At 36.8% G+C, this 16384-nt stretch overlaps 1 protein-coding gene across 2 annotated transcripts in view; it reads left to right on the top strand.

Annotated features, from left to right (window-relative positions):
• The first annotated feature begins 6266 nt into the window (after positions 1-6266).
• LOC141344912 (phosphatase and actin regulator 1-like) overlaps positions 6267-16384 on the top strand; it is a 43527-nt gene continuing 33409 nt past the window's right edge. Inside the window, exons 1-4 of one of the 2 annotated variants that reach the window (XM_073849804.1) lie at positions 6267-6625; positions 8817-8978; positions 12322-12402; positions 14042-14134. In XM_073849804.1, the coding sequence (XP_073705905.1) occupies positions 6364-6625; positions 8817-8978; positions 12322-12402; positions 14042-14134 (598 nt within the window). In that variant the 5' untranslated portion in view covers positions 6267-6363. Of the gene's footprint in view, positions 6626-8813; positions 8979-12321; positions 12403-14041; positions 14135-16384 lie in introns of both variants that reach the window. The other variant, XM_073849803.1, reaches the window with a different exon arrangement.

Raw genomic sequence — 16384 nt, 5'->3', positions numbered from 1 at the left:
AAGCATTGTATGAATATAGTTTAAATCTCTACATGAAAAATTAAAAGAATAATAAAGATGAATAAAAACACAAATCGCTGGAATGAGCTTCTAACTTCCACCTGATCTGCTCTGACCATCATAACTCTCGAGAAGCAGAAGTCACTTTTTCTCAATTACTGTACATCACCACTACATACCCTTAAACCAATGCACTCGCACAAAGAAATCTTTCCTTTCTCTGAATCTCTCCTCAGATCTCGCTTGTGTCCTAATCTAGCAATCTAATAAACATGGCATACATTATGAATATTTCTGGTGCTGTGCCAGATTGCTCATGCTCCTCTATTGTAAATCCCATCAGCAGTGATCACTGCCTGTCTCTCATGTTGTCTCCATTGTCACTGAACACAAATGATTTCTGGTGGCTTTGTTTCTGCTGAACACCCTGCAGAGAAAAGTCAGATCAGCCTTATGTCTTCCTGTCCTCCTAAGGCTGTGGACTCAATCTAATTCATCATAAAGGTCAGGACTGAATGCAAGAGTAAAGACTGGGGACAAGAGTTCATGAATGACTCTGGCTAATGCGTCTCAGAGACGCCGTTACACAAGACATTACGTCACGCTGGACTACAGATGATATGTTTAGAGAGTCATGATGTGTCTCTACACTCCCAAAACCCATAAACACAGATGTTCAAGCTGCTCTTTTACATACAGTTAAGATAGACAGCGATTGTCAAGATCCTAAAACACGATCTGTATGTGTGTACACCCAGTTTTCTGTCATATAAATGAGGCCCATTGTTCTTCATTATTAAAGTCATGCACATTAATATTTTGGCTGGGGTGTTAATACTGGGGAAGGACAGTGGATATTTAAGATACTTTGTGCTTTATTGTGTCTGGATGTGAGATAGCAGTTTGGTCTGTGACTATCGCTGCTCTTTGATGTTGGTGAACAGACTCCTGATAGAAAGTTGGTGAATGTTTGATGTTGGTGACCTTAAATGTCCTGATAGAAGCACATCCCTTACTAAAAATAATTCTATTCAAGTGTGCTATTAGTAGACTAAAAATAATTAATAAAGTATACTTTCAGTCTACTTTTATGTACTTCTCAGAAACATACTTAAAATGACATTTAAGTATACTTGACTTATACTTAGGAAAAAGTCTAAGTATATTTGAGCTCTACTTGTGCTCTGAGAATCTGTGTTTTAATTTGTATCTGCTAGTGTCGCTATTTCACATCTTCTGTACAGAATTTCCAAAACACAAGTGAAGAAGAAACCGAAACAACAGATGCTTCCACATGTAATCTAACACAATCATCAGACATAAAACAGCATCAAAACCATAGATATGGAAAACTGTGGAACGTTATGGAATAAAATGTCCACCCATGAAGAGATAATAATGACTGTCAAGCTCTGGGTGTTGATCAACTCCATCTACGTTTGGATTATCATCAATAGTCTTTTTTTAGCTTTTAGTTCAAAATGTTGTTTGTTTATTTATTATTTATGAAACTTATCCACTTTCAGGTGTTTATAAAAAAGAATGCATGAAGCTAAAATAAAATGTTTTTGTTTATAAGCAGATCCCCTGTTCTTTCTTTTGATGTTTTGTATGTTCAGATATTCATGTAACAAAATATATACAAATTAAAACCTAAATAGGGACTTAGTAGTATACTTAAAGTATGATGTAAAGTTCACTTAAAGAAAACTTACGAGTATACTTGCTTTACAAAACTACTGAACTAATAGTTTACTGAGACTATACTTATAAAAAGTATTTATTTAGTAAACTATCAGTATAGCTATAAGTCACTTATATAAGTACAAAATAAAAACATCGATGTAAACTAGTTGTGTACTCAAAGTTTACTACCGTTATGCTTACAGTATACTTTAAAGGATACTTTTATATATTCAAAAGTGGGCCAATTTAGTCATGAGTATTGAAATAGTACACTTAAAAGTATACTGCTAGTACACTGATATTTATATACTTACTACATAAAGTATACTTAAAATATACTTGAGGTTTACTTAAGTATACTTAATAAAATAAAGATAAAGTAAACTTCTTTTGGTAAGGGATTATATGTCCTGAGGCGTCCTCATATCTCAGCAGCTCTCAATAAATCGAAGTGCTTTAACTACAGTCTCAGAGTTACGCAATCGTCTGAACTCCAGTTCTCATCCACATGAAGATGAAATGAGATTACGACAGAAACGAGGGATCAGAGTCGATGTGTTTTAGTAGCCTACAGATAGAATGAACTAGCATCTAGTGATGAGTGTGTTGGTTATTCATGGTCTGTTGCTCGTGAGTCTGCATAGACACCATCTGACCTCAAATGCACTCTTACGAGTGAACACACTAAAACGCAACTCATGCAATGAGTGTTTCCTACACAGGAAACGGCATTATTTGATGAAAAATGTATATCGTCCCTTGTGTTTCAGAGTAAAGCATGGCACTGTGTTTATTGACACGTGATCAGCTCATGAACAGGTGTTTTCAGTTTTAGAGCAGCTCAGATCACAGTGAATGCTGTGACTCCATCTCTACATTCACTATGTGTTTGTAACATGCATTTGTAAAAGAACTGTGCATGTAATGTCACTGTTTGTCTATTCTCGTTATTGTGTTGTTGTTTCGCCTGTCTTTTCTCTTTTGCCTCCTGTTTGTTTTTCGGTTTTGTGTAATAAATACAGCTTGAAAGTAGATTCCCACTAGGGCTGTGCAATTCATTGAAATTCAGTTTCGATTTTGATTTAGATAAAAAGATGAAACGATAATTGCTCCCGATTCCGCCCTGTTTGTGTCCTTTCGCTCCACTATAAAAGTCCAGTTTCACATGCAAATCAGTAAAATCATGTAACATGACTTGCATAAAATGGGATGTGCTTGATTTATAAATGTTTATTTGATCGTATTTTTAAAAGCACGAAAGAGAATTTGCGCTGTTCTGTTCAGTGTTATGTGTTCAGAGACACAGACAAGTAAAGTGAACATTTAGCTGAAGATGCGTACCTAAACGCTCAAATACATGCAAATATATGTCAAAATGTGGTGTTTGGTAATTATTCGTGTAAACCTTCATCATGTCTCAAATGAACGTAAACAGTTGAGAATTAAAATATGTGTGTAACAGTATATTGGATCCGTGCAGCTCTTATAGTTATTGTCCTCACTTAAAAACTAAGTGAGGACAATAACATTAATAGCAGCTCAAGCTTCGTGATTAAATATATATTTTCCTCCATGTGTGAGCTACTGAAACGAGCCGCTCTGTGAAACAGCCAATCAGAGCAGAGCTCCTCATTATTATTCATGAACATTCCAAATAAGGCAATAACAGACCATTTCATTCTAGGGACAAATCCTAGGGTTGTAAATGGTCTTTGGAGAATGCTTGTCCTTTCCTATGCCATTTACCTTCTATGTAGATATCAGAGAACAATTTAAAATATTGTATCAATGCGTTCTATGGCACCTTTAATGGTGCTTTACATGGACTTTAATATTTTTTTAAATCAGTTTTCTGTAAAACAGTCAGTGTTTGTGGTGACATCAAGTATACTGTAGTGTACACTCTAGCATTTAACACATTAGTATAATGCACCAAATAACTGTGTGATTTTTACTCTTCTGCATATGCATAGAGTCAGGGTTTGGTATCTGACATCCCTGCACTGAAATCAGTCTTTCTTGAATGTCTGAAGAGCTTATGTAGATGTGGAGACGGTGACTCATGCTGAATCATGTCTTCATGGCTCCGGTCTGCAGGTTTCGTTGAGTCATGGAGGTGCTGCTTTGATTTTGTGAGGATATGTTTATGTGGTGTTTAGCAGCTCTTCTGTGCGGCTCCAGTGTGTCTCAATGCTCATGCGCTTCACCATATCTGAAAGAACTGCACTTATGCTTCAGACTGGAAATCATTTTACTGTATTTGTATTCAGTGCTTCTGTAATTCAGCTAGTCATTACAATGATTTAATAAATTTTTTGGTAGGATATCTCTATTTTGAATAATGGCATAGTTTCATGGTTGTTCCATTATAAACTCTAAACCCAGGATAGAGCGGCTGAGTGAATGTGGTGTGGACTGTGTGGATGAGGCTCATTGTGTCAGAGACGCTGTAGAAGGACAGAGTTCCTGCACTGTGATCCACAAACACTCCTATTCTACTGCTGACAATCCAGCCAAAAAACTTTAATTTTGATTTCATGGGGACTTTAAGCTGAGAGTAAGGGGCGGGGTTGACCTCATTGCTATGGATGCACACAGTGATTGGCTGATAGGGGTCTCTATCAGAGAAATATATAATTATAAGAATATAATTATTCATAGAAATACTGTAGAGGGCAGTGTTATGTTGTCATGTTCAAAGTTTTAAAAATAAAGATGTAGCCACTAATGTCAATTAGTATCACTAATTAAACAAGTATACGTTCAGCTAACTGTCATGTGTGTGTCACGTGTCTGAGCTGTGGTGTCTCCCTTCCCCACCAGAGGTCACTGTCTCCCATCCTCCCGCACCCCATTCCGCTAATTGGGTACACCTGTCTTGTCACACACACCTGTCACACTCATTAGCACCACAGCTGTTCCCCATTAGCACAGTCTTTATAGTCTCCACTCTCCCTACACTCTGTCTGGTTGCATTGTATCCTGTCTCGTGTTAGTTTGTTATGTGTTCCGTGATTTTCCCTGGCTTTTGAATCTGGTTCTTGGTTTTGTTATTTTGTGTTCGAGTTATCAGTTTGTGCCGTGTTGGCCTTTTGTTTGTTGATTTGTGTTTATTTATATTAAAATTCATCTTCACCTGCATTTGGACCCAGACCTCCCTTACTCAACCGTGACAGTGTGCTTTTCATAAACAATTAGGAGATATGCATATAAACAACATTTTAATTGACCGACTAGAATAATCATGGCTGATAGTTAGACATGCAAATGTAAAAGAAAACCGAACTGGACTCAAGAACAGCTTCTTACCCAACCTGTACATGAAAACAAGGATATAATCAAAGGAAAATTTGGAGTATGGATAACCTCCAAAACCAAAAAAGATGCATGTGATAACATGTGTGCCAATAAATGCAACATGTTCCTACAATGTTAACGTTCCGAGACAGATAGCCGGCAACAGACATTTTAGCCCTGCTAAGAAAAAATGAAAACACATCACAGAAAATGTTAATGTTTTTGCTGGTTATAACAGAAATTGTATTGGTTTTAATGGTAACTGTGATGGTGCCTGTGTTAATCTCTACTGATCACCTTCTATTGGTGGCTTGTTAAAACAACTAAATTCTAACGGATTATGTTCCCCAAAAAAAAAAAAAAAAAAAAAAACAGCACAGGAAACCTTTAATTGATGATTTTAATGGTTAAAAGTTTATGGTTTGTAATATTTGTAATGGAAACAATAAGAATGTCTGTGATGATCTCTTTTTCAGCAGACAGGACAGGCCTAGTTTGTGATTTGGTCTTAGTGACTTGGGAGTCCTCTTCACTACTCTTAACGTTTCACAGATCTAGCAGCTAGTTTTAGCGCTAAAATGCTTTGTGAAATACTCTTAGAGCAAAAATGTAGAAGTCCAAAATTTAGGATTCCTAAATCGGCAAGTTAGGAGCTACTTTTAGCCTTAAGATGTTTTGTGAATACGGGCCCAAATTATTTAATATTTTTTATCAAGTTTTGTGTAAAATATCTTCATTTTTGGTGGTCTGATCAAATGATAAGTCAAAAAAGAACACAGGTGCTACACTTACACTTACATGCTACACCAGCTCAGTTGTCACACTGGAAAAGGTCAAGTCAAGTACATTGCACTGTGGGATACCGTAGTGCACATAGTGTACTGCACAGTTCAGCAGATGTATTCCATGCATACTGAAGATTCACAAGCTGCAGAAATCGCAGGACTAGTATGTTAGTATGCTGAACACGTTTGTGTATTTGAGTAAAGGCAAACATCACAGCAGCTTTAATATAATCCAGTAACATGTCAGTGTGTGTGTGTGTGTGTGTGTGTGTGTGTGTGTGTGTGTGTGTGTGTGTGTGTGTGTGTGTGTGACACATCATTTTAGTGTTTCATTAGTTGTGCATCAAACCTAGTGAGCTGCAGACATACACCGCGTTGTAGGCATCTTTGAAGCTCAGAAGTGCTGTGCAGACAGGCAGCTCATTAGGATATGAGACACAGCCCTGTGCTACACTGCAGTTCCAGTGTGTAGTCGGCAGGAGGCGTAAGGACCGGCGTTCACTGCGCATCTCCGCTCAGCTTGAGTCTGAGAACCCGTTTAGTGCTGCTCAGATACGCGTTCATCAGCCTCACCATCATCATCATCACCATCATCATGTCTGCGGTGGATCACACAGTCATGCACGGCATCTGGGGCAGCAACGCGCCCGCGGGGAAGGCGATGGAGAAGCCGAAGAACAAGGGCTTCAGCCTGATCAGAATGATGTCTCTCAATTATAAGAAGGAGAGCAAGAATCCACAGCAGCAGCAGCAGCAGCAGCATCACAACAACATGCCCTTTATGATTCACTGCCACATCGGCAAAGAGATCAAACACATATGCAGCAACTGCAGCCGCGGCAGCCACGCGCAGGACGGTGAGTAAACAGCGCACATTAGGAGCGCGTTCATGTATCCAACGCTTCCAAACACACTGAGCGACGCGACGCGAGAGGACAGACATGTTCACACAGGACGCGCTCTTAAGTTTCGCGTCCCCTTTCATTTAATTCTTTGGTTTACAACAGTATGTGCATATGCGTCTTTGGCCGTTGCGTCGCGTTTTATCCAGCACGCGTTCGGATTTTGCTGTTCTTAATTATCATTGGCCCTGTGTACACATGTGACCGACGCATGTGCGGCGCGTAAAACGCCAACAGCGTTGCGTTTTTAATAAGGCGTGTCAAGTTTAGATATTTGGATCTGTAAAAACTGATCTGGAGCTTATGTGTGAAAGCTGCCAAAAGTGGTGTTCACAAGGAATTCGTATTTCGTTCTGTTTTTGTGTACACACACACATAGGCTACAGTAGTGCAAATATATATATGCACTTAAATATGTGACCCTGGACCACAAACCAGTCTTAAGTAGCATGGGTATATTTGTAACAATAGCCCAAAATACATTGTATGGTTCAAAATTATAGATTTTTCTTTAATGCCAAAAAGGGATATTAAATAAAGATCATGTTCCGTGAAAATATTTTGTAAGTTTCCTACTGTAAATGTATCAGAACTTAATTTTTGATTAGTAATATGCATGGCTAAGAACTTCATTTGGACAACTTTACAGGTGATTTTCTCAAAATTTAGATTTTTTTTTGCACACTCAGATTCCAGATTTTCAAATAGATGTATCTCAACCAAATATTGTCCCAGCTTCTCTAAATGATGTATATCTCAATTCAAAAAATTTACCCTTATGACTGGTTTTGTGGTCCTGGGTCACATATATATATATATATATATATATATATATATATATATTTAGTGCAAATAGTTTTAGCATTTACTTCACTGTGTTATTTTTTTCTATAGTGAGAATTGGAAGTCTCACATTCACAGGAAAATGGATGCACAGGACTTTACTCACACGAGTGTCTTTGGCTTGTTATTTTGTTGATTTCCCCCAAAACCATTTAAGCACAAACTGCACTCCACAGCTGTTTTCATCGGTCAACTCAATCACTTTGCGTTAAATGATAATGCTATCTAGGTTAAAACCTACATCAAATCAAAACATACTCTATTTACTTTGCTCTCAGACAATTCTGGTCTTGTTGTGAACACTTAATTCATGCAAGTTAATCCAGAGGACAATTTGTATGTTTATTTTTTGTAAGCATTAAGTCAAAATCTGAAAATGTGCTCGCAGTTACATCACAATACTGAAGTCAGTGGCAGCTTCTAGTTCATGCAGACTGTAAAGGTAGTGCCTAGTGAAAAATCACGTTTTTTAGCATCTGACGCCATGATTGTTTTTAAGTCAATGTCAATTAAAAAATGTGGTAGAACAGGTGTTCTAGTTGTTCAGATTTAAGCTTTTTTATGCATTAGTTAATTAAAACATACACAGCAACAATACAACAGTTTATTTTGATTAGTGCTGACAGTTTACCAACGGCAGCAATTATTTGAACAGGTTTTTAAGATTGCATGCATGTTTTGCCATCAGACAGTTACATTTTAAAGTGCTCATCTTCATGAATTTTCAGGTAAATCTGTGCAGCATGTGAGCCGCTTCTAAAGGCTTGCATCTTTCTTTGTTCCTATTTCAAAGGGGATAATTAAGATGGATGACTGGTGTGTGCTGGGCTTCAGTGATTGTACCGTTGTGGTTTTACAGTGTGTTGTTGAGCTCTGTCAGTGTAGATCATGCAAACGTGCCGTCATATTAAATCTGCTGGTTTAATCCTCTTCATTAAATTCCCTTTTGATTACTGTGCGTCACACGTGTTAATATGATTAGGATGGAGCTATAAATACCCAGCTGAACGCGTGTGATGGGCACGTGTGTCCTTGTGTTTTCTGGTGACCTGAGTGTGGTGTGTTGAGGTGGAGCTGATGGTTTGCTGTAGTGGAAGTGTGTGTGATGTGTGTCAGCAGGGACCACGCGTCTCCACTGTATTTGACCTACTTCTGTGCCTGCGTTACTCGCGCTGCAGTTTCAGCACAGAAATGGCACAGAATGTGCCGTCTGTAGAGACACAATGTAGAGGCTGAAGCAGAAATCATGTGAAGCTGTTTGTTCCCGTGCCTCAGCTTGAGAGTCTGTGTTGCTCTACAGCAGAGGAGGTGGAGAAGCTGGCCTCCATTCATGCCGAGTCTCTGGTGTCCGGATCACACGCGCCGCCCATCCACTGCAGGAGCAGGTTTGCCACTCTGGGACGCCTCTTCAAACCCTGGAAGTGGAGGAAGAAGAAGAGCGAGAAGTTCAAGCAGAGGTCAACAGGTAAATGCAATGCAATGTATATTTTATAAAGTAACAGAAATACATACAATGTACATTTAGATTCATGCATTTGGCGGACACTTTTATCTAAAGCCACTTGCATTGCTTTCAAATTTAATCAGTTCTTGCATTCCCTGGGAATCAAACCCATGACCTTGGTGTTGCTAGTGCTGTGATCTACTGTTTGAGCTATGAGAACATTTCATGTGACATGTCATAATCATGCAAAAGATTGGGTTGCATAAAAGTTCCCTGCTTTAAAGAGTCAGTGGGAATAAAATCTGGCAAAAACAACAGATGGGTCACTCGGTGTCAACTCAACCAGAGGTCCCCAGCTCAGTTATTATTTCTGCAGAAAAATAGACATGTATAGTGATAAAAGCCAAAATATTAAATGTCACTGATGAACATTTACCGAGTAATCCACTATTTTGTAGAGGGAGGTCAAAATGGCAATTTTCACCTTAGATTCAGAGTCAAGTGACGGAGGTAAAAATGACTTTAGAAAGATGGCAGCATCATTCTCTTATTTTTACACATGATTGGGAGCTCTATTGGTAAACTCTGACTTTAGCAATCTTTGTTGCATTGTGTGCCAATGGTGATCATACAAAAATGGGGAAAATGGCACTTTTCAAGTTTTTCTCCAAAGTTTGCATGTCTGTAACTCAAGAAGTATTCAAGATATCTTAATGCCCTTTTAGATATTGGGCCTTAACAAACTTTACTTTTGGCATCTTTATTTTTAATGCCCTACGAGATTCGGTTCTCGAGATATTGGAATTTCAATATGGCTTCAAGAGTAAATCATTCAAATGTACACATTTTCAGTGGTCAAAAACCAAATGTGGGTCAGTTTGAAAATATAATACTTATTTTGTTTTAAAGAGGAATGTCTGAAGAACAAATAATGTTAGAACTGGAGATGTATCTTGTTTCTTTCTGTCAAGATAACTGTGTTGAACATACCAGTCTGAGAGCCATAAATATTCTTTTTTCACAGTTCACGTGCATATAACTCTAGAAGTGTTCAAGATATAACAATATGATTTTAGATTCTAGTTGTTGTTAAACTATTCTGTTGTAATCTTAACTTTCAAATCCCTATATCATTCAGTCCCTGAGATATGGGGATCTCAATGAGGCTTCATGTCCAGATTGTTGAATATTGCCCATTTTGAGTGGTCAAAAACCAAATCTTGCTCACTTGTACAACAGCCCTCTATAAAATAGTTGTTTACTCTGTAAATATTCATCCATGACATTTAATATTTTGGCTTTAATTGCTATACATGTCTATCTTTCCTCAGAAAAAAATATTAGCAAAATAAATTTTTGAGCTGGATGATGTTTTTAAAATTTGGTTGATTTTGACATGGGAATGACCCAAGAGTGTTTCAGAAGTCAGTTTTTGTCTGTTTTTGAAAGCAGAGTGCTAATAAAGTTTTCACGATAGAGCAGAAGAACTGATCTTAGATGTGTTTTTAGAAGAAGACAGGTTTTTGGCATTGTAATGTAAAACTTTTCCATTTTTGTAAATTAAAATTTCTAAAAAAAAAAAAAACAACTGAACTCTGTAGAGGACCTTTGATGCATCATCCAGTATAATAATAGGAGGAATAAATGAGATCATTTGCTCATTAAGTTGTTATGGCACTAAACTGAAAATGGGCTAAAATGATAAGCATATCATGAATGTAAAATGCTGAATCAAATATTCTATGTAAATTTATGCATTGTGACAGTTAATTGGAATATTCAGTAATCACAGTCGGTGTGATGTTAGAGAGGATCTGCTGAAGTCCAGCTCTGAGTCTCAGATCAGTCACAGGGTTTCTGCAGGTCTGTGAAGGTATCAATTCACCCTTCCACAAATTAAGGTGTGAAAAGGTCTAAAATCAAAACAAAACGTCTTAAATGTATGAAGTCATGCCATTTAAATATTGCAAACATGAATGTCTTCCTCAGTATTTGTTTGTTTTCCAGTACAAATATCAAAACGTCCTTAAATCAAGATGCCTTTACAGAGATGCAAATTGAAAATATAAAGTCCAGTTTTCTGAGATACAGAACAAAATTAAGTGACAAATATCTTTTAAATCAAGTTTATTTTTTAACCTAACTTCATCTTCATCAGTTTCTCATAAATCAAATTTTCTGTCATTTTGATTTTCCGGTAAATGCATTTTGATATAAGAATCTTTAGTCATTTGCACTGAAAAACAAGACAAAAAAACTGATGAAGAGCAACACTTTCTTTTGCAATTTGATCAGAAATTCAGTAAAAGTTATTTCCATATTTTAGTGTTTGGGAGCAAAAATATTCAAGCCTTAGGCTTTTTTCAAATTAATTAAACCGTAATGAAGATCTGTTTGAAGTTGTATTAGCAATGCTTCAAAGTTTCAAAGTAACGGACTTTTACATTTAGAGACCATATACAATGAATAAACTCCATGAAATTAGGCCAAATGTTGGAAAACTAAATTTCTATCAGTTTCCCAAATGATGGGAGCCGATTGTAGAAAAGGTCATTCCAGGAAGACACACAAATTTGTAATACTAGGAGAAGATCCTCCAACATATTCTCTTCGTCAAACCCCATTATCTCTGAAGCATGTTTTATTAGATTGTGCTAGTTTTAACCCTGTGAGAGAACTTTGTTATTCAGTGAACTCTTTTGAAGAGATTTTAAACAGAGTTGAGCCAGATTCAGGTTAAATTAATTAGTTTACATTTTGATTAATTTTTCTTGCCATGAAAATAGCCATAGAAACTGGCATGGTGTTAAACACAAACAAACAAACAGACCACATTTAAAACTGAACTGATTCTTGAACCTTTAGGCAAATGGTTGTGTTAAGTATGATGTTTGCTCCATCAGGCATTTATGGCTCTGATATAGTGAGAAAAACATCTCAAACTGAGCAAAAATATGAATTAGGTGCGTTCAATTCTTTATAACAGTACAGCAGACACTAACTTAAAATGATGTAAATATCAGGGGTCACTCTATATCTCCAATAATATGACTGAGTAAGATGAGATAGAAATGATCCAAACATAATGCAATGCAATCCAATGATGATTGAGAGATGGACAAATAAACATTCCTCAAAAGATGTGAGATGTTTTGGAGGCTTGGGAAGATCATTCCTCCACTGAGGAACAGTGAAAGTAAAGCTTCTGGAAACTAACGTTCCTCAAAAGATCCTGATGATCAGATTTGAGACTAAAAGATGATTGCTGGAGAATCAAGTAAAGCCAAGCTGCTTGAGTCCAGTAAGTGTTCATCTGGAAATAGTACTACAGTTATTCTGATCTCAGGTTTGTGTGTGTCTTCAGCTCTGGAGAGGAAGATGTCGGTGCGTCAGACTCGAGAAGAGCTGATCAAGCGAGGAGTGCTGAAGGAGATCTTTGAGAAAGGTTCTGCTCTTAATTCTTTAATGTAAAACTTTTCAGGATAAATTAAGTCTCATAATACAAGTTTGTAATGCATGACGTTAGGGTGTTTTGCAGGGTTCCTGTGCAGCATGTCTATTACGTGCATCATATTCACAAACACTTTGAAATGCAGAAATGTTATGCATGCAATAATGTAAACAATGAAGGCTATTTTACATTTACATTTATAAAATAGCCATGTTTGATGATTCCTTTCTGACATGCCAGAAATTAATATAATGAATTATTTGACAATTATCACTTCAGCTGTCAAGTTCAGGTGCATTTGAACTAAATAATCACTAGAGTACAATTATCAAACATAATATTCTTTAGGAACAAACTAAGAAATCTAATTTTCTTGATCTTTTGACACCTAAGGGTGGTCATTATGCTATTAAAAACGTACTGTTCCTTCCAGAACATACTCATTAGTCCAAAAACAGCTTTTCTATGATGAAAGCACTCAGGAAAAAGCAGAAATACTCATTTGATATTCAGAGATATCAGCCAATCACAGCGGTGGGTGTTTATACTGAAGACTTGAAGGAGACCCACCAAATTAAACCATGGAGGCTTGTTTATTAAATAGGATTAAAAAAATAATAATAAAAAGATTGCAGCTATTTACCTTGCATTTCTGAGAGGAAAAAAACTGTGAGAGATAAAGTCAGAATTGCAAAATATGAAATTGCACCTACACTTCTTAATTTTTATACCATGGCAGAAAACAACCCCCCCTCCAAAAAAACAGAAATGTGACATCTAAACTAATAAAAAAATATATATATATAAACTTAGAATTCATGGGGAAAAATGAATGTGACCTGTACATTTTGAATTGCACAAAAAAGGCAGAATTATAAGATAAAAACTCAGAACTTTTGTGCGTTTCCAAACATTTTCTCAAAATTGTGATCTTAAGACAAACAGAAGCAGAAGTGGGCTTCCATATTAAAGTATTAGCGGTAAAAGGTTAAAAAGAGCGTAGCAAATGGCCTCTTATTATTAAAAGATGACACTTTGTTGATGTAAAAATTGTTAACGTTATAAGTGCACCTTTGGAGTCGAGTTGAGTTTATTTGACACTTAAAAAAAGTAACAATACACTGTTACATCTTTCTTGTCAAGGATAACACAATAAAGTTTCATTCACTTATTTCCATTGTGGTCATGCCTTAAAAAGTGAGAAAAAGAACATCCTAATAAAAAAAAGCGCTCTAAATGCACCCCTAAAATAACAAACAAGTCCAACAATTCCTTGTATGAATCACAATCTTTTAATACCTTGATATCCAAAGGCAGCATATTCCATTCTTTTGCGCCTGAATATTTAAATGACCTTTGCCCATATAGTGTCCTCCATCTACATAAATTAATATCCGTAATACTCTATCTGATAAAATGACCATGTCTTACATTAACCGGGGAAGAATAAGATTTAAAATATACTGAAGCCCCATCATTAATGATTTTATGTACCTTTTTTAATTTCTGTAATACTAATCTTCTTTCAATTGGTAACCAAGATGCTAAAAGTGTGCAGTATCTACATGACTAAAACACTGACATTATAATCTTGCAGAAATGTGGTTTATTGATGTGTGTTTGTTCGGGTCAGACTCTAGAGTGGCGTCTGTGACTGCGGACGGCCGGCTGGAGAACGGACTGCCGTCAGACTGTGAGCGAACAATGGAGGACAGACAGAGGACTGGTGAGTGTTTGTGTGTGGATCAATAACACTCTGCCCTCATTATTCTGACACGACATTATCTGGATGAGCAGCCATTGTCCTTCTTTATTACCATTGTGTGACTGATCTCAGATTCCTGGCCATCATGCAGAATATCAGAGCTTGTGTACATGGATATATCCTTCATAATTTATTGCATGCAGCATTTCAGGAAACAGCCTGTTAATTAGAGATCAACCAGTATTGTTTATTTTTAACCAATACTAAATATTTGTATGATTATATGCCCTAAATGCAGTTGTTTTCACTGGTGAACATCAGTCACAAGAGAATGAGCATTACATAAATGTAAATATATAATTAAACCACAGTCAAATGAAGGTTTAGGTGTTCAGTAGTTTACTGGAATACTTATACACTGTCAGGAAAATATTTAAAAACTTAACTAAATATTATTGCTGCACAATAATAAAGGGGTCATCGGATGCAAAACTCACTTACATGTTGTTTGAACATTAATGTGTTGTCAGTTTGTGAACACAACCACCCTGCAATGATAAACATTCACCCAGTGGTATTTTTTTAATCTTTAAAAGTAATATCCTCTTTTTAAAATCAGCTCATTCTCAGCTTCTTGTGGGTGTGACGACTCACAGACAGAGGCCCCTCCCACGATAGTTGATTGACATGAGCGCCTTACCTTAGCCCCGCCCTCACCGAGCTGAAACAGTCCGACTCTGATCTCCATTGTGTGACTCAGGAGCAGAGGAAGACTCTAATTGAGCGATTGAGGTGTTCTGTTGTTGGATGTAATCATGAACACAGCAGTCCTCATTTACTACCGACATCTGAGCCGCTGAAGATGCAGAGGAAAACGTTACTTTTGTTTTTGAAAGGAAAGCGCCGATCCCGATCTACATATGCGTCTATGTTCGTGTGAATCATTCCTGATGCAGCTTCACCCACAGCAGAAGTGAGGATAAGGGTTTTTATGCATCTTTGCAAATGGCCTTCCTTAATGTGCTTGTTGGCAATTTTCGTGGCTAAATGTGGCTAAAGTAAACATTACGGCTCATAATCCCTCAGCAGAGAGGGGCGGGGCAAACAGAGCTCATTTGCATTTAAAAGGACCATGCAATAAAATGAGTTGAGTTTTTGCAGAGCTGATTTTGACAAGGTAAAAGGGTGTTTTTTAACCAAAGTATATTATAGACTTTTCATTAAGACCCTAAAGAATCATTTGAACTTGTGGAAAATGTGCATCCGATGACCCCTTTAAACTGTTAATCGTGATCATATTTTGCTCAAAAATAGAATCATGATTGTTAATCATAATTATTGTCCTTTCAGAATTAGTTTTACATTTAATCAGAATTATTGCTTTTTCACATAAGGACAAATCAAGAGTGCATTAACTGGCATGGTTTGCTCACAGATTTACACTGCAAATGTCAGTGTGGAAGAAAACCAACCAGGTGTAAAACACTTTCATTTAAGCAGAATATCATAATAGAGATCAATAACTTACATGTTTTCAGCTCATCAGAGCTTTTTTCATTTTGCAGATAGAGTGTGTGCAAATGGTTGGGATGATGAAAGTATTAGTTCACAACAAATTCACTTCAAGTTCACAAATTCAAGTTCACTTCCAGAGCAAAAATGTTCAGATAATGCACTCACCCTATTGTCATCCAAGATGTTCCTGTCTTTCCAGGGGGGCAAACTTGTCACCTTTCGGCAAAATTTGCCATTTTTACCTCGAAATAGGTCATTCACATGAATCGTGTAGATCTGTGTAAAAAATTAATAATAATTAAAAAAAAATTGGGGAACTCACAGGCACCATAGAAATCCACTGTAAGGAAAATCATATAGTTTTGCTAAAAAAAAAACATAATTTCTTTACGACTAAAGTAAAAAAGACAAACATCTTGGATGAATACATTATTCTGGAAGTGAATTAATCCTTTCAGAAAAAAATGTATGGTTTTAAGAAAAAAAGCTCTGATTGAGGGATTTAATCTCTTGAAATCTGGCAACCACAACCATTAAAGCTAGTGGAGTGTTATCAATGCAAGATAACACATTAAAAATTTAAATGTTTTCGGGATAAATGACCAGAGGACAAATATCACAGACGATTATGCTTAATAATTCGAGAGAAGCATAAACCACGATGGTTACTGAAGGACATGGGCTCAGTCACGTGTTGGATTCAGATATCGTGTGTTTCTACCTCACTCTGTCAAGATAATTAAAGCACATGAAAGC

This window comes from Garra rufa, chromosome 10 (assembly GCF_049309525.1).
Source record: "Garra rufa chromosome 10, GarRuf1.0, whole genome shotgun sequence".
Lineage (NCBI taxonomy): Eukaryota > Metazoa > Chordata > Actinopteri > Cypriniformes > Cyprinidae > Garra > Garra rufa.
This window is presented reverse-complemented; position numbering and strand designations above follow the sequence as displayed.